General features: G+C 40.8%; 1 protein-coding gene across 1 annotated transcript in view; it reads left to right on the forward strand.

Moving 5' to 3' along the window:
• Positions 1-8,907: 8,907 nt before the first annotated feature.
• Positions 8,908-14,823, forward strand: part of hgd (homogentisate 1,2-dioxygenase) — a 38,441-nt gene continuing 32,525 nt past the window's right edge. The window contains exons 1-2 of the mRNA XM_043700982.2: positions 8,908-9,056; positions 14,523-14,594. Of these exons, the coding sequence (XP_043556917.2) occupies positions 9,042-9,056; positions 14,523-14,594 (87 nt within the window). The 5' untranslated portion in view covers positions 8,908-9,041. The remainder of the gene's footprint in view (positions 9,057-14,522; positions 14,595-14,823) is intronic.

Below are 14,823 nucleotides of genomic sequence, written 5' to 3' on the forward strand. Positions count from 1 at the left end.
ATGTCCTGAAATAGACTCGCCAGCTCAGCACTGTCCCCATGACCTGTCCTACCTGCCTATCTTCTTTTCCACCTGTCCACTCCACCCTCCCCCCGACCTATCACCTTCATCCCCTCCCCCGTTCACCTATTGTACTCTATGCTACTTTCTCCCCATCCCCACCCTCCTCTCATTTATCTCTCCACTCTTCAGGCACTCTGCCTGTATTCCTGATTAAGGGCTTTTGCCTGAAGCGTTGATTTTACTGCTCCTCGGATGCTACCTGAACTGCTGTGCTTGCCCCTTGAAATAAACTTAACAAAATGAAAAATTCTTCCCTGTGTCTTCCAATCATGACAACAATGTACATGGAGATCATTCTTTAAGCCCCTCCCCTTGCTGACATGTTAAAATATCCACTCCCATCTGTGAACCTACTTTTTCACATTTCCCCCTATCTGCTTCTGCTGTCTGGGCCCACCTCCTTGAGAAACACCACCTGCTCTTAAATCTATCACTAAGTTGCTAACCATTCAAACCATTCTTTGAGCTGATAATAGATTACACTGTAAAGAGTGAACTATTCTCTTTTTGCTTCTCACATACTCTTGAATATTGCTATCAACATCTTTACCCTAAGGTGTCATCTCCACCTTTTTCCTTTGTTCCTTGCCAAATCCACAAACTTTATTGACAGTCACCGATGTCATCGTACAATGACTGCAGTCTTGGTACAATGTTCCTCCTCCTCTTGTTTCCAACCTTTTAAGGAAAGCCAGAGTGGTCTTGCCGTGTTGCAGGAATAGAGGCTGTAAGGGAGAGAGCTGACCGGTAAGTAGTAGATAAGGTCAACTAAATATTTGCAACTTTTATCACTTCTAGTTTGTAAGGTCTTTTTTGGGGTTTATAGTTTCTAAGAGTTACATTCTGTAGTAACGAAGAACAGGATCGAAAGGCCCTTGAGAAACTGATATTGAGCATCTTCTCAAATAGTTAATTTAAAGGGGTAAGTCATGGCAGGAGAGCTGAAAGTCATGGTATGCTCTTTCTGGTCCATGTGGGAAGCCAGAAATATTTCCAGTGTCGCCAGTTGCAGGTCCTGGAAGCCCAGGTTTCAGAGCTGGAGCAGCAACTGGATCACTGGAACATCCACAAAGCTGTAAGAATTATGGATAGTATGTATACAGCGGTGGTCACAATTCAAGGAAAGACTCCACAGGCAGAAAGGGAATGGGTGACCACCAGGTAGAGTAAGAGAATTAAACAGTCATTGCAAGAATTCCCTGTGGTCATTCCCCTGAAAAACCAATCTATCACTTTGGAAACTGTTGAGGGGAATGGTCTCTTGGGGAAAATAGCAACAACCAAATTGGCTGGCTCTGCTGCTCAATAGAGGAGCAACAAATATGGGAATGCAGTAGTCTTAGGGAATTCAATTTTAGGGGAACACATTGGTGGTAGTGCTGTGGCAACAGATGAGGCTCCAGGATGGTATGTTGCCTCTCTAGTGCTAGGGTCCAGTGATTACAGGACATTTTGAAGGAGGTTGGTGAACAGCCAGCAGCCATGGTATGCATTGGTACCAGTGATATAGGTAAAACAGGAGTGAGGTTAGAAAAGCACAATATAGGGAGTTAGGGAACAAGGTCGCATGAGATGGGAACATTAAAAAGGTAAGCCTTTAGGCTTTGTGGCTGACACATGAAGAGTTCAACAAAAAGTGAATGAATCAAGCACGCAAGGGGGATGCATGGAGGCTCACCGTGTCAGGATTCTGGCTCAATTCCAGCCTTGGGGTGCATTTGTCGATTCTGCACATTCTCCCCATGCCTATGTAGGTTTCTGCTGGGTGGTCAAGAGTCTTCCCACAGTTCAAACATGAGCAGCTTATGTGGATTGGCCATGATAAATTGTCTGTAGGAATGTGCAGGCTAGGCGGACTAGCCTTGGGAAATACAGGTTATACAGAGGTAGGGTAGGGGGCTGGGTTTGGGTGGGATGCTCTTTGCAGGGTTGATGCAGAGTTGATCGGCTGAATAGTGTCTTACAGCATTGTAGGGATTCAATTATTCTAAATAGATGTAAACAGGTATGAGTTGGGATTATGGAAATGCAGAGTGACCAGGGATGGAAACTGAACATTCAACATTAAGGAAGGACAAACAAAAAGGAAAAGGGGGTGGAGTTGCATTATTGGCTAAAGAAAATATAAATATTGAGGTATTCGCTCAGACAATGTAGAATTGAGATATGCTAAGGAGTTTTAAAAAAAATTAGTAGGGGTAGTATATAGAGAACCAAACTGTAGTGGTGATGTTGGGAATGGCACTAAATGGGAAATTGGATGCATAAGGTAAAAGAATGTTTGTAATTATGTGAGACTTTAATCTGCATATAGCTTGGGTGAATCAGATTAATCGTAATACGGTAGAGGAGGAATTCCTAGAGTGCATTTAGGATGCTTTTCTGGACCAATGTATCAAAAACAGTCCATCTCTGGTTATTATATGCAATGAGAAAGAAATAATTGGTAACATAGTTGTGAGTGACCCCTTGTGGATGAGCGGCCATAAAATGATAGAATTCTTCATCAAGATGGAGAATGAGGTCGTTGATTCTGAAACTAGGAACATGAATCTTAATACAGGAAACAACAATGGTATGAGGAATGAGTTGGCTGAAGTGTGTTTGAAAATAGGAACAGGAGTAGGCCATTTAGCCTCTCAAGCCTGCAATGCCATTCATTAAGATCATTGCTGATCTGTGGTCTAGTTCCATATGGCTGCCTTGGGCCCATATACCTTGATGTCCTTGCTTAATAAAAATTTGTCTATCTCAGATTTAAATCTAACAATTGAATTTGCATCAACTGTCATTTAAGGAAGACTGTTCTAAACCTCCAGTATTCTTTACATGCAGAACTGCTTCCTAACATCTTTCCTGTATGGCCTGGCCCTAATTCTTAGTCTGTATCTCTTGGTTCCACAACCAGTGGAAATAGTTTGTCTTTATCTACCCTGTCTTTCCCTCTTAATATCCTGAAGGTCTTGAGTAGATCATCCATTAATCTTTGAAATCTAGAGAATGAAGGCTTAATTTTTCTATTTTTATAACATAATTTAAAGTTTACTGAAAGGAATGACAGTAGTTGTAAATGGCAGCATTCAAACAGTGAATGAGTGAGCTTATATGGATTATTCCTGTCCAGTGAGCAAGTGCATAGGGAGCAATGGCCAAGCCATGGCTTAGGAGGGAAGTGTTAGATCCAAAAGAAAGGCATATAAATTGGCAGGATAGGCCTAAGGATTGGGAACAGTTTAGAAATCAGCAAAGAAGAACCAAGGAATTGATTGAGAAGGGGAAAATAGAGTATGAGAGTAAGCTTGTAGTGAATGAAAGAACTGACTGTAAAGCTGACAAATCCCCAGGTCCTGATAATCTATCAGACTACTTAAGCAAATGGCCCTAGAAATAGTGGATGTGGTGGTGCTAACCATCCAAGGTTCTTTAGAACAGTTCCTACAGATTGGAGGACAGCTAATGTAACCCCACTATTTAAATAAACAGAGAGAAAATGGAGAATTATCGACCAATGAGTCTGACATCCGTGGTGGAGAAAATGCTGGAGTCCATTATCAAGGATTTTCTAGCATGGCACTTCAAAAACAGTGGTAGAATCAGACACAGTCAGCATGGATTTACAAAAACAAAGAAGATTGATGAGAGCAGAGCAGTAGATGTCATCTATATAGACTTCAGTAAGGCATTCGACAAGGTTCCCCGTGGGAGACTGATTAGCAAGCTTAGGTCTCATGGAATACAGGAAGAACTAGCCATTTGGATACAGAACAGGCTCAAAGGTAGAAGATAGAGGGTAGTGGTGGAGGGTTGTTTTTCAGACTGGAGGCCTGTGACCAGTGGACTGCCAAAAGGATTGGTGCTGGGCCCTTTACTTTTTGTCATTTACATAAATGATTTGGATGCGAGCATAAGAGGTACAGTTAGTAAGTTTGCAGATGACACCAAAATTGGAGGTGTGGTGACAGCGAAGAGGGGTACCTCAGATTACAACAGCATCTTGACCAGATGGGCCAATGGGCTGAGAAGTGGCAGATGGAGTTTAATTCAGATAAATGTGAGGTGCTGCATTTTGGGAAAGCAAATCTTAGCAGGACTTATACACTTAATGGTAAGGCCCTAGGGAGTGTTGCTGAACAAAGAGACCTTGGAGTGCAGGTTTATAGCTCCTTGAAAGTGGAGTCGCAGTTAGATAGGATAGTGAAGAAGGCGTTTGGTGTGCTTTCCTTTATTGGTTAGAGTATTGAGTACAGGAGTTGGGAGGTCATGTTGCAGCTGTACAGGACATTGGTTAGGCCACTGTAGGAATATCGCGTGCAATTCTGGTCTCCTTCCTATCGGAAAGATGTTGTGAAACTTGAAAGGGTTCAGAAAAGATTTACAAGGATGTTGCCAGGGTTGGAGGATCTGAGCTACAGGGAGAGGCTGAACAGGCTGGGGCTGTTTTCCCTGGAGTCAGAGGCTGAGGGGTGACCTTATAGAGGTTTACAAAATTATGAGAGGCATGGATAGGATAAATAGACAAAGTCTTTTCCCTGGGGTTGGGGAGTCCAGAACTAGAGGGCATAGGTTTAGGGTGAGAGGGGAAAGATATAAAAGAGACCTAAGGGGCAACATTTTCACGCAGAGGGTGGTACGTGTATAGAATGAGCTGCCAGAGGATGTGGTGGAGGCTGATACAATTGCAACATTTAAGAGGCATTTGGATGGGTATATGAATAGGAAGGGTTTGGAGGGATATGGTCCAGGTGCTGGCAGGTGGGACTAGATTGGGTTAGGATATCTGGTCAGCATGGACATGTTGGACCGAAGGGTCTGTTTTCATGCTGTACATCCCTATGACTCTAAAAGGGAAATCATGTTGACAAATCTACTGGAATTCTTCAAAGATATACCTAGTAGAGTTGATCAGAGGTGCTGGTTGATGATGTGGCTTATTTGGTCTTTCAGAAGGTTTTTTTGACAAACTTCAGCATAAGAGATTAGAGTGTAAAATGTAAAGTGTATATGATTCATACCAATGCATTGAGATGGATAAAAATTGGTTAGCAAACAGGAAGCAAAGAGTAGCAATAGATGGGTCTTTTTCTGAATAGCAGTGACAATTGGGGTACTGCACAGATCAGTACTAGGACCCCAGCTATTCACAATATATGTTAATAGTTTGGATGAGGGAACTGAATGGAACATCTCAAAGTTTGCATGTGCCATAAAGCAGGGTGGAAGTGAGAGTCATGAGGAGGATGCAGAAATATTGCAATGTGATTTGGACAGGCTGAGTGAGTGGGCAAATGCATGGCATGTGCAGTATAGGGTGGATGAATATGCAGCTATCCATTTTGTGAGCAAAAATAAGAAGACATTATTATCTGAATAATGTAAATTCAGAGGGGGAATGTTTAATGAGACCTGGATGTCCTCCTGTACCAATCGCTGAAAGTAAGCACATAAGTCCCGCAGTCAGTTAAGAAAGCAAATTGTATGCTGGCTCTTATAATGAGAGAATCTGAGTATAGGAACAAGGATGTATTGCTGCAATGATACAGGGCATTGCTGAGGCCACATCTGGAATATTGCCTCTCCTTACCTGAGGAAGAATGTTCTTGCTGGAGTGAATACAGTGAAGGTTTACTGGACTGATTCTTGTGAGGAGAGTTTGATTGTAATCACCTGAGTTTGGGGGAAATTTGCATAGAAGCTTATAAAGTCCGAATTGGACTTGACAGGTTAAAAACAGGAAGGATGTTCCCAATGGTGGGGGAGTCCTGAACTAGGGGGTCAAAGTTTAAGGATAAGGGGCCAACCTTTTAGCATTGGCATGAGAAATTTCTTCAGCCAGAGAATGGTGAGCTTTTGGGATTCGCCACCACAGAAAGTGGCTGAGGCCAAAACGCTATGTACTTTCAAGAAGGAGGCAGATACAGCTCTTGCAGCTCCAGGGAGAAGGGGGGAGGGCAGGATTAGGGTATTGCACTCAATGAGCAGCCATGATCATAATGAATGATGGAGCAGGTTCAAAGGGTTGAATAGCCTTGTCCTGTACCTAACTTCAATGTTTCTATAATGCAATTGATCTCCAGCTGATTGAGACTGCCCTGAATGGTTCAAGTCTTAGCTATTCAATTCTGGCATAAGAATATCGACAATGAGCTATTTCCTGCTCTGACACTGTTGTTCCCAGAACCTCATTGGTTTTTCCTCAATGGTTCCTCTCTCTGCCCATTCTTTGAAACAAGAGATTGCTAATTAAAGGATTTGATTATCAATTCAGTGGATGCTTGAGTGCTGTGAAAATGACACAAGGTTTCTTCTAATGTTTATAAAAAGGAATATTATTTATTGTAGTTAACACCTGATTAATAAATATAATAATTGCTCTAACTCATACCAGTATTCAACAGTTCCAAAACACAGAAGAAAGTCACAAATACAGAATAATTTAAGCATCCCTAAAGAACATGAATCATAAACAGATCCTGAAAGTTGATGACTCGGACAATTTCATGCTGGTTTCTTCGAGATTCTGACTTGAGACAATTTAAAATGTCAGTAACTTTATGCTTCAGCAACTGCTTGGTTTATATTGAAGGCACTGCCTGGTGTTTGTGCAGTAAGGTTAGAATCAACTAGGAAAAAGTGAGGATTGCAGATGCTGGAGATCAGAGTCGAGAGTGTGGTGCTGGAAAAGCACAGCACGTCAGGCATCATCTGAGGAGCAGGAGAAACGATGTTTCGGCCAAGAGCCCTTCATCAAGTGTTCGTGCAGGCAAGGTAAAAGAATTGTTGGAGAGAAACAAGGAATATGCCCTCTCCTCACTCAGGCACCTGCACATTCTTTCTGCCTCTGGCTCTGGAAAAGCAGATTTATAACACAACATATAAGCTTGCTGTCTCATTACCTTGCTTCACAAACTGGCCACTTGCTAAACATAGTCTTCATGAACTCATTCTGGATTTATTGTTTGTAAAGGAAGTAGATAAAAATAATTGATCATCCACTTCTCAGTTGGTGTCCATTGCCTAATATGAATGAGTACAACATGTTGGTCTCTGTCCACCTTAATAATCAGGTTGTGTCTGAATACCTTTGGAAAGACATCTCCCTCTAGGATACTATAAGCACATGATAGACTCAGTCATCACTCTCATAAGGTGCACAAATAGACAAGGTAAAAACAATGACTGCAGATGCTGGAAACCAGATTCTGGATCAGTGGTGCTGGAAGAGCACAGCAATTCAGGCAGCATCCGAGGACAGGCAAAATCGACGTTTCGGGCAAAAGCCCTTCATCAGGAATAAAGGCAGAGAGCCTGAAGCGTGGAGAGGTAAGCTAGAGGAGGGTGGGGGTGGGTATAGAGTAGCATAGAGTACAATAGGTCAGTGGGGAAGGAGATGAAGGTGATAGGTCAGGGAGGAGAGGGTGGAGTGGATAGGTGGAAAAGGAGCTGGGCAGGTCGGACAAGTCCGGACAAGTCAGGGGATCGTGTTGCTGGAGGTTAGAAACTAGGATGAGGTGGGGGAAGGGGAAATGAGGAAACTGTTGAAATCCACATTGATGCCCTGGGGTTGAAGTGTTCCGAGGCGGAAGATGAGGCGTTCTTCTTCCATGCGTCTGGTGGTGAGGGAGCGGCGGTGGAGGAGGCCCAGCATCTCCATATCCTTGGCAGAGTGGGAGGGGGAGTTGAAATGTTGAGCCACGGGGCGATTTGGTTGATTGGTGCGGGTGTCTCGGAGATGTTCCCTTAAGCGCTCTGCTAGGAGGCGCCCAGTCTCCCCAATGTAGAGGAGACCGCATCGGGAGCAACGGATACAATAAATGATATTAGTGGATGTGCAGGTAAAACTTTGATGTACAATAAATGATATTAGTGGATGTGCAGGTTACAATAAATGATATTAGTGGAAGTGCAGGTTACAACAAATAGACAATCCAGGCCCTAGCTCCCCACTTGTCCTTATTGCTATCCTCAATGTCCTTGACATTTATCTGTAGTGTTTTGACACAATCTGCAACTTCTACGTGTGCGTGGTTCCCTAACAGATGAGGTTACCTCCAGTCTGTCCATTTGCTGGTTGAAGATGCTTCATAGGTTTCATTTCAGATAACCTTCTCCAGTCCCATTGAAACAATAACACCAGAACAGACAGCTTAGATGGATAATGCCAATTGAATGTGTGCAAGGTAGGGAATAAACAAAAAACTCCAGTCAGAGGATAGAAATGGTGATATAGAGGGTAGGGAGAAGGTTTAAACAAAAGGTTGAGAATTTAAATGTGAGGAGCTTGGGAAAATTGAACCATTGCAGGTCTATGAACACAAGGGTACAAGGGATGAGTTTGCAGAGGGTGAAAAATAAGATCCTATATAGCAAGGAAATGACCATGTGCGAATGTAGAAGACATGGTAAAGATTTCAGCTGCAGATGGTATAAGGTAGGTTCATAGAAGAATAATTTACAGGGTTTGTTTTAGACAGTTTCTGTAAAGACAATGTATGCACCTAAAGATCAGTTTGGCATCAAATGGAATACTGAGGCAGTGATTTTGTCAGAGATTGTGGTTAGGGAGTGTGATGAGATTAGTGCTAAGTGTTCAGAGTTTGTGGTGGATGATGTACTATGAAAGGTAGATGGAAGGGACACAAGTTAATAATTAAGCTCTCTCAAGTCTAACATTTTTCTCTTTTTCCACTCCTTTTCATTTCTATTGTATATTATTTTTGTTTACTTACTTTTTTTGGTTTATATTTATCAATTTTTAGCCTCAATTCTCCCTCCGGTCTTCACTTCGCATTCTGGGACTTTGATTTAAAAAAAACTAAGTGTTGCATCAGTTCTGGAGCATGCCTAATGCAGCCCTTGCTGTTTAAAGTTTGTTGCCCTCCACCTACAGGTTCTCTTTCATTTAGGAGCTCAATTGCTTTGGTTCAGTTGCAGTTTAAATCTGCTGTTCATTTTTTGAACAAAAGAAAAGAAGCATAGAAATGGCGTCACTCAAGGTAAGAATGAGAAATAAATCTATATTCGACATACATGTATTTTATTCATTACAGAAATAAAATTTCATAAGCATTATCCTTTACAGTTTTTTGTTCATCAATATTGAAATAATTATTGATATATTTTTTGGTTCCACTTTACTAAAAGGTAAAACCAAATTCATGATATATATTCTGCTTTCTATTCTCTCCCAATTAATTGTATTTCTAACTTTCTTTGGCCAGTTTGATTAACTATAAAAGTACTATCCTTCTAAACACTGTCAGCATTCGATCGATCTATTTAGTCAATATTTACTTATGTGAGCTATTATCAATTGTTATTATCTTATTGTTGAAATTCTACTACATTTTTATTGTTCTCTTTTAAATACATACTTTTCTCTAATCTGTCTGTCACAGTATACATTGTTTCCATTAGCGAAAAGTTGCTCATTTTTGGGAAGAAATACATAGCAGTGTGTTTTTGGTTAAGGATCAGCAGACTGTGACTGTCGACTGCACAACTTGCAGACTTTGATCACAAACATATTTTGAAATTTAGGTGTTGCAGGAACAAGAGCCAATAAGCGGAAGATTGAATGTAGCTGCCTACTGACAGAAGGTCACAGATGTAATGGGGTTATTATCCTACGTCTTATTATTATGGGATATATTGAGGCCTACTTAAGCAGTAGTGCTGCCTGTTTAAAACTTCATACTTTTAAACACGCCATTTTCAATTATATAAATATTTCTGTCTTAATCAAATCTTAATTTCCATATAAATATTTAGCAAAGGAGTATAATTTACCAAAAGAATTGAAGAGGCGAATAACTAATGGCAGCATGCTGTATGTACAATATTCCTACTTCCACGTGTAATCGGGGATCCTTCCAGAAAAGATGGGTAGTATCTAAATTATATAATTAACAACAAACTTCCAAGGATTAAACACTGTCAAAGGATTAAACAGATTGTAGAAGATAGCCACTGAGCTGATATTTACTCAAAACCTGAGAGATTCTTATGAACTGGAGACATGGAATAATCAAATTATGGAGATTATAGGAAGAGCGAGTTTTGTAAGGAGGTATTTACATAAATACCAGAAACATTAGAAATGCTGGAACTGGGGGCTGTTGTATAAGTTCGTGAAACATGGCTAATTTCAGAGGATGAAACATTCATGAGTGGAAGAACTTTTAGGAAAAAGAAAGTAGATTAAATGTATGTAGTCCTATATGTCAGGGATACCTGGCTAGGAGATATAACTGATCTTGTGGGAGGTAGAAACTTACAGAATAAACCAGAATAAAACCAAGAACTGCAGATGTTGAAGAACTGAAACAAAAACAGAAACTGCTGGAGAAACTCAGCAGATCTGGCAGCATCTGTCCAGAGAAAGCAATGTTCGTGTTTCAAGTCCAGTGACCCTTCTTCAGAATGAATCATACTGTTGGGTGACTATCTTGTGCATTTGCTTAGTGGTTATGTTATGGGCTAACAAACCTGAGGTTAAGGGCAATGTTAAAAAGAACTTAATTCAAATCTCACTACAGCAGATCCAAATTTTGATTTGAGTTTAAAACTATCATCTGGAAATAAAACCTTATGTTTGCAAAAATAAATACACTGAGAAAAATCAAGTGATATAGACATCTTGCATGTGCTTCATGACTGAATACAGTGAAAAAGCTACAGGATCTGGCATTTCTTAATAACCCGATCAATGTAAATGAAACACATCATAGCAATACTTCAATGGAAGATAAATGGAACACTGTTAAGAGTACAAGGACATGGATGAAAGTTAAAATCAACAGTCTCAATTTAATAAAATATTGACCTAAGTAGATTAGCAAAGGTGAGACAGAAAATATGGTTTTTCTGAATCTGGCAGTGACAAACAGGGAAGGACTCAATATGATGAATAATAGAGTCAGAGACACTTCAAAAGGATGATCAGCGAGGATAGGAAAACCTGGGAATGGGAATCATAGCTGAGGCTAAGAATAACAGTAGAAATTCTTTCAGACTATAATTATGGACAAGCAGTCAGGGAAGAAGTGAAAACTGTACATGATGCAAATGAGCTTGTACCTCACAGGAATAATCACAATCAATGATTTTATTGTAAATTAGATAGAAACAGGTTGAATGGCCTCAAAACAAATAGATCACAAAGGTGTATGATAGTATGCAGTATAAAAAGAGAATAGGAAGGAGACTTGTAATATAATAACAATCATATGGACATGAAAAGGCAGCAGTATTTTTGAAACAGGCCAATACGGTATCTATATCAAAAAAAAGAATAGGCAAAAAAGACCCAGTGTTCTTACTTTAATTCTTTGCTATTGGGACTTTGCAATGTTCAAACTGCTGGTGCCATACTTAAAGCTTAGCTGCTTGCTATTTTAGAGGTTGAAAGTTCAGATTGGCCCAGTCTGGTGCTCAATCATTACTACCAAATACATGGGTCAGGGCAAAAGAAACCTCACCCCTCTTCCTGGAATTGATTACCAGGAAGAAACTGTGAATGATAGCTTATTTAATTACAGCCATTGTGAATTGAAGGGTGAGGTAATGCCTGAGCATTTTTTAACAGGTCCTTGTGGACTGTTATGCCCAATAACTTAATCTCCCAAAGGCTTTGGATATGTTTCCACAAAGTCTATCAACTAAATTTATCTTTGTGAGTCTAATCTAGAAAAAGTACCCACTAAGGTGCCAGCCTCTGTGCACTGGAGGGTGCAGGAGAAAGCCTTGATGATGCACCCTGTCAGGGTTCCTCTCCACAGAGATGGAGGTGAACCTGAGAGTCTGGGTTTCTTACTGGCCAATATTTGTTGAGTGTCACAACTGTCGGCTAAGAGGAAGGAATTGTTGAAGATGCAGAAAGGCTTCTGCAGATTAAGAATGAGTTGATGCTGACGGGAATTGGAGAGCAGCACAGTTGGGTACAATGAGACTTACAGGGTGGGTTGGCAATTGATGTCTCTCTATTCCCACATATGCAGTCATGCTCTTCGCTGCCTGGATTATTTCCTCCTCCTGATGTCCAGCATTCCCTGTCAGTCTTGGATCTCTCAGTCTGGCTGTGGGTCAATTTTTCCTGCCTTGGGGAAAACTGAGAGAATGAAAAGGTGGAAGTGGATGAAAAAGCAATTATTGGAGATGTGGGAGCAGGGCAGGTGACAAGAGGTTCCTGATGAACAAGTAGGAAGTGCAGAAGGCAGGAAGGGTTTGTAGTTTGGGCGGATGAGGTGGATAATAGAAACAGTCTGCATGCAATTCTGAGATTTGTAGTCCATGAGCCTTGGTCAGACATGTGCATAGTGGCAGGGTAAGAGTGTGCGCAGGTCCTATGGGTATGAGCTAGCAGAAAGAAGATGGTGGCATTTACCCCTGTGGAGCACTGGCTCAAAAAAGACCATCTTCCTTTTTTTCCACCATCCCGTCCGCCAGCATCTCCTGATCCCTGTTTGTGAAGAAGAGGGGTGAGGTTTCCTTTGCCCTGACCCATGTATTTGGTAGTAATGATTGAGCACCAGACTGGGCCAGTCTGAACTTTCAACCTCTAAAATAGCAAGCAGCTAAACTTTAAGTATGGCACCAGCAGTTTGAACATTGTAAAGTCCCAATGGCAACTACATCTGCACTCCTTCTGTGCAAAGCCAGCAGAAAAGCCCAGGAGCCCTATTCCACTGTATAATTGATAACGTGAAGAGCCAAGTCAGAAAAACAGATAAGTCACTATGAAACACTAGCAGGCCAGACTGTCACTTGACAAAACTCTGTCTTAGCTTAATTCTAGTCCTTTGAATAGTTCGGAGTAGTTTTCATAGTAATCTTATGTTACAGTGTCATAGAGATTTTTCAGCCCATTGTCGTAAACATCGATCTAATCCCATATTCCAGCACTTTGTATGCTGTGGCATTTCAAGTGTTCATCTAAATAATTCTTAAATGTCTTGAGGGTTCTTACCTCTACTAACCCTTTAGGCTGTAAGTTCCAAACACCCAGATATTTCTGGGTGAAATTATTTCTATAAATCTCCTCTAACCCTCCTGTTTATCTTAAACTCATACCCCCTGGTTGTAGACCCCTTACTAAGAGGAAAAGTTTTTCCCTATCTACCCTGTTTTTTGCCCCTTATAGTTTTGTATACTTCAATCAAATTCCCCCCTTAGCCTTCACTGCTCTAGGGAAAACAACTCCACCCATTCTAGTCTCCCTTTGTAGCTGAGTTCTTCCAGCCGAGGGAACATCCTGCTCAATTGAGCGTTCACAGTTATTCATAAGAATGTGAAAAAACACTTTAAACAGCCTAAGCTGTATACATTGAACTAGTTCCCAAAAACAGGCCATTTAATCCAGCTGGGTGACGCAGATATTTATATTCCACACATGCCTCATCCGACCCAACACCACCAGCATAACTGTCTCTTCCTTTCTCCTTTGTGTGTTGATGTAGCCTCATCTTAAATGCAGTCCCACATTTTAAAGATTGTCTGGGCCAAGCTATTTCTTCTGAATGCCTTATTGGATTTATTAATGACTATCGCATACTCTTGGTTTTTAAAGTTGGACTCATCCCAACTCCAGAATTGGAAACACCTTCTCTACATTTGCCCTAAAAAATACAATCAATAATTTTAAAGTTATTCAGGCCTTCTGCCTTAATTTTTTTCGAGAATAGAATCACCTATTCAATTGTCCTTGATTAGTAAATACTTTCAATAGACAATAAGTGCAGGAGTAGGCCATTCTGCCCTTCGAGCCTGCACCACCATTCATTATGATCATGGCTGATCATTCTTAATCAGTATCCTGTTCCTGCCTTATCTCCATAACCCTTGATTCCACTATCTTTGAGAGCTCTATCCAACTCTTTCTTAAATGAATCCAGAGACTGGGCCTCCACTGCCTTCTGGGGCAGAGTATTCCACACACCCACCACTCTCTGGGTGAAGAAGTTTCTCCTCATCTCTGTCCTAAATGGCCTACCCCTTTCACTTCTGATATCATTATTGTACATCTTTTATTTGGTAGAAAAGGAGAGGAGGTCCATACTTTGAGCTTATCCTTACTCAGGAATGACAAGGAGCAGCGCTTTGAAAGCTTGTGATTTCAAATAAACCTGTTGGACTATAACCTGGTAACGTGTGACTTCTGACTCAGGCAGGATAATAATCAGAATCTGTGGAAAAATACTTTTGAATTGCCATTGACATAAGCCTGTATTTCCAGATAAATATACACACCTTCCAAAAATAAATATTAAGCACATTATGAAATATTAAAATGTACTTTAAGTAATGTAACTGTTAAGTCAGGTGTTTGCACAAAAAATATCCAACAACAAATAAATATATTTTCTAATCAGAAATACAACTTGGTGCAAGTTAACTATTTTCATCAGTTGTGTACAAAAGTACTGAAATAACACATTAATTACTCACTGTCTATTCTTTTCCAGTATATGGCAGGATTTGGCAATGAATTTTCTTCAGAGGATCCAAGCTGCCCAGGGTCCTTACCAAAGGGTCAGGTAGTGTACAACTCTCCCATTTGTTTTGTGCGTGTGGTAAGTTTAATGGGAGCAGGTGTAGCTCACAGGCCTGCTGATTCACTGGCATTTTTCACTCAGTTCTGACAGTTATCTGCACAGCCAGTCCAATGATTCAAGCCCTACCTGCAGGCTTAATCTTATTAAAAATAACACTTCAGTGCATTTTGCAAGACCCTGCTGAGGCACCAACCCATCTTTCAGTGGTCGA

The sequence above is a fragment of the Chiloscyllium plagiosum genome, unplaced genomic scaffold (assembly GCF_037043375.1).
Source record: "Chiloscyllium plagiosum isolate Xiang-an unplaced genomic scaffold, Cpla_swu_hap1 HiC_scaffold_12, whole genome shotgun sequence".
Taxonomy (NCBI): domain Eukaryota; kingdom Metazoa; phylum Chordata; class Chondrichthyes; order Orectolobiformes; family Hemiscylliidae; genus Chiloscyllium; species Chiloscyllium plagiosum.